Below are 4,153 nucleotides of genomic sequence, written 5' to 3'. Positions count from 1 at the left end.
TCTCCCTCTCTCTCCCTCTCTCTCTCTATCTCTCTCTCTCTCTCACACACACACACACACGCACACCCACTGCACGTGATTTTAACCACACGGGGCAGTCCCCTTATAAACACTCAGTGTATATATAAAGTATACCGTAGAACCACTGAGGTGCTATTTAAATTGTGGAAGAATATGATTGTGATATAATTGAACTAAATTTTTAATAATATAATAATGACTACTAAAGGGTTAGAAGAAAAACTGGAGAATTTGATATACATAATAAAGCATGTAAAGAGACTATATAAGGTGCTACAATAATGCATTAAATTATTATTAATTATTATGATAAATGACATAATTCTCACCTAATTTAAAATGACAGCATGAATTATTCAAAGCCCTATCATTTCCAATAGACTTTTTGAGTGCAGTATGCAGCTGACACATCTGTGTACCACCAACTGCTGCTGCCTGCCTTTGAGTTTGATGGACACGGGGCTCAGCTGGCCGTAGAGTCTTAAAGGTCACCACCATTCATTTTAGCTCAAGTTCTTGAACAGCATGATTGATGAATGCATTTGCTATTAACTGTAGTGATCTAAGCCTCATTGATATCATCAGATAAAGGCAGGTCAATGCTTAGAAATTAACTATTCCCTAATGTGGCTTCGGAAAAACATTTTAACATTATGTATTGTGAAATAAAAAAATTATTTGCTCACCCCAATGCTTTTCCAGACTTGTGTACATTTCTACCCTCTGTTGAACATGCAAAAAGTGATTTTACCTATATAGCTCGTGGCACTTTTAATTTTTGTGTGAAAAATTCATTGTACTTCCAAATGAGCTAAAGTAGCTTTGAAATATGTTTTATTATTGATTATAAATTCAGGATTAGGTCCCTGTATCGATCTGCTATTGCTGTATTATACTGAAGGTCTGGGAACTTTGATGCTTTCTTTGGCCAAGGCCCACCAAAGAGGCCCTATGACTGACAGGTAAAGCAACCAATCACGTTTCGCTTTGTGCCGCGTCATGTTGAGAGGTGTGGAAATGTCCCCGCAGGAACAGACCGGTGTATATTACTGAATGTGTCAATAGTTAACAATAACAACAATGATTGTAAGTTTTGATGTGATCTTCGCACAATTTTAAGCGTTTAATCGATCGTAATGAATTCCATTGTCAAAACGGCTGTTTTTATGAATTGTGAATAATTAAATCAATAATGCAGGACTTGATTACTTTTTGTATTTTGTGTGCAGCTTCTAATTCGTGGAGCTGCTTACATATAGTACATGATTTTTGTTTACATACAGTAGGTAAAAAATTATATTGAATGATTTTGTGTAGTATTTTGTGTGCGTGTGTCTATAAGAGCAAGGGTTGCTGCAATGTCAAAGGTTTCATAAACACTCTCCAAACCTGTATTCAATGCAATATTTATTAAATGTTTATGTCTGTGATAGCTAATCAAATACATAACTATATACATAATATATACATAATGATGAAGCTCCCTGGATGATGTTCAGGAAGCTTCCTTGGTTTTCTTGCTTGGCAGAAGTCTGGAGCCATTGTCTTCTTCGTCGTCCTCGCTCAAATCCCGTCGCCTCTTACTGGTCCGGGAGCCGCGAGGTTCAGAATCGGCCGAGCTGGATCTATGGCTGAGGCTCGGGCTTGTAGAAGAACACGCCAAATCAGAGTACCGGCGTTTTCGGGGGTGTGAGCAACCGGACCCCTCGGCTGTGTTCTTAAAACAGTTCACTTCCTGTGTGAGCAAGAACCAGAAAACCGGTTTGGAAAGAAGACAGAGCCTGATGCTTGACAAAAACAGCATTTACCGTTTAACATCCTTACCTGGCGTAAGAACATGTTTATATTCAAATCATCAGGAGACACGTGAGACTGTGTGCAGCTGGGACAAACATGTTCATCTGAATCCAGCAGACACGTTCGAATACCTGCGACCAAACAATCACAGAAACGTTCTCAAAGGTCAAACAAACTTTCTGAGTAGTATTTGCTTGTGAAGAAACTCACACTCATCGCAGAAGCTGTTGCTGCAGCAGGGAGTCATCACAGCGTCAGTCATGAGATCTTTGCAGATCTGACACAGCAGAGCATCGGGCACCGGATCTTCACCTGGAGTGGATGAGGAGGACTCATGCTGTGGTAAGAAGGGCGGATCCTCTTTCTTCTGAGTCGCATAAGCCGCACTAAACAGAACAAGCGCACAATTAAACTGCAACCAAATGCAAATGTGTGTTCGTGGTGAGGTGTCTACACGCATGACAGTTGTAAACTCACGCGTTAATAATGGGAATGACATGCTTTCCACTGCTGCTCAGCATCACTCCCTTCGTGTTGTGGTCATCCACCTCCATTAAGAAGCTGACAGGAATTCCTGCACTTCTGCGTATGCGCTTACCCCCAATGAAAGCTGGATCCTGTGAAGGCACAAGCGACAGGTTGCATTTGGACATTCGTGGCCGACCGTGAACACAAATGCTGTCCACAGTTCAGTGATGTGTTACCCGTGTCTTTGGGCAGTTTCTGATGTGATGCCCAGGTACGCCACACTTATAGCACACATAGTTTGGATGAAGACCTCCAACCAGCTTGAGTGCTTCACTGGTAAGTGAGGAGAGTCATGATGGAGCGCACTTGAAAATTCAAGTCACAGTATGAATGTGGTTTTACTCACTTGGTAGAATAGTAACAGCAGCTGGACTGGAACATGACAGCTTTTATTTTGTCCTCCTCTGAAGCCTTTGCCTCGGCCAGATTCTCAGTCTGCAAATTTACAAATAAATGCTTTATGCGTCTCTTTCTACAGAAACATACAGTTTACATACTTTCATATTGTTCCGTGTGTTTCAGTACCTTGAAAAGCTGCTCCAGTGACAATGAAGAATCCTTCACATGCTGTCGAAGAAAGAACAACGAGATTTATTATCAGGCAGAACCTCATCACCCCCAGAGAGACAAACTAAAGACACTTAACACGTTGCAAACAGAAACCCACCAACTGATATTTTACAGCAATGCTTTAGTAGAGAATTTGGAAATGCGCGTATATTAGCTAAACCACAAACATATTTATATTGGAATAAGTTCATTACAGAAAATGTGAAGATCATAAGGTGGCATGATGTTTGACTTAAAAAACAGAATTTGAACTTAATGAATTTTACAGTTCAATTATATGTAGGCCGATCGTCCAAGGCTTCTTCGTGGTCAACTCTGACAAGCTTAAGGAGATCATACAGTACAATGTAAACAATCAAGTCAACACTTTTGTTTACATACCGCTTTTGAAGATCCACTTGATGGTTCACACCTGTTACCGCAAATGAAAACAACAAAGACTTAATGACTGGTTGATATTCATTAAAAGATTCTTATTCATAACATCATCAAGTGACTTACTTGGCATGTCTGTTATAAGTGGGTTTCACCCCAGTGCCAGGGATTCTTCTGACGGTCACCGTAGTGTAACTGGGGATGATGTCTCCATCATCAGTGTATTCTGTGGGAAACACACACTTATTCACAGACTGTTCACACCAACCAAAGTAATACCATGAATACTGTATGCCGACCACAGTACATATCAATAAACTGTAACATGTGTAAAAAATGTGTAAATGCTTATCAATCAAATGTTTGCTTGTTTTTCTTAATGTCCCTTTTCCACTACATTAAGATAGTGTTGCTATAATTTGGGTGACTGTAATTTGCACAATCACAATTAATACTTAACAAAAATCCATTTACTCTTTTAAAGGGAGCAAATAAGTCAATGTTACATGTAATATAGCTGAACTGACCCTCATGTGTTTGGTCGTTGGTGATGCGCAGGTCACAGCGCTTCAGTTTCTCTCGGCTCATGATTTGTCGTTTCAAATCTCCGAGAGTGATGTGAAGGCCCTCAAAGATCACCATGTCGTGTGTAAGTTTACTGAAAAACTTATAATGAACACACGCCATGTTGCGTTCTGATGCCCCTGCAAACAAATACAACAGATTCAGTTCTTGTAATAAATTGGCAGAAATGTAAAAGAATTGAACAGAACAATGTCAGCAAGTAATTAACCACAAATATAATATAGATTAATAAGACAAATATGAATATTAAAAGTGAAAACTCAGACGACAACGAGGT

At 39.7% G+C, this 4,153-nt stretch overlaps 1 protein-coding gene across 1 annotated transcript; it reads right to left on the bottom strand.

Annotated features, from left to right (window-relative positions):
• Positions 1-1,516: 1,516 nt before the first annotated feature.
• On the bottom strand, positions 1,517-3,978 carry LOC306912120 (E3 ubiquitin-protein ligase RBBP6-like; the record flags this gene model as incomplete). The annotated part of the gene is made up of 10 exons (XM_079487987.1): positions 1,517-1,756; positions 1,846-1,949; positions 2,029-2,204; positions 2,296-2,435; positions 2,523-2,619; positions 2,693-2,781; positions 2,872-2,913; positions 3,298-3,328; positions 3,418-3,517; positions 3,819-3,978. 10 exons carry the CDS (start codon positions 3,976-3,978, stop codon positions 1,517-1,519), a joined length of 1,179 nt encoding a protein of 392 aa, XP_079344113.1.
• Between the last annotated feature and the right edge of the window lie 175 nt (positions 3,979-4,153).

The sequence above is a fragment of the Barbatula barbatula genome (genome assembly GCF_947034865.1).
Source record: "Barbatula barbatula genome assembly, chromosome: 23".
Classification (NCBI taxonomy): Eukaryota; Metazoa; Chordata; class Actinopteri; order Cypriniformes; family Nemacheilidae; genus Barbatula; species Barbatula barbatula.
Note: the sequence above shows the minus strand (reverse complement) of the source record. Positions and strands in the feature narration are given on the sequence as shown.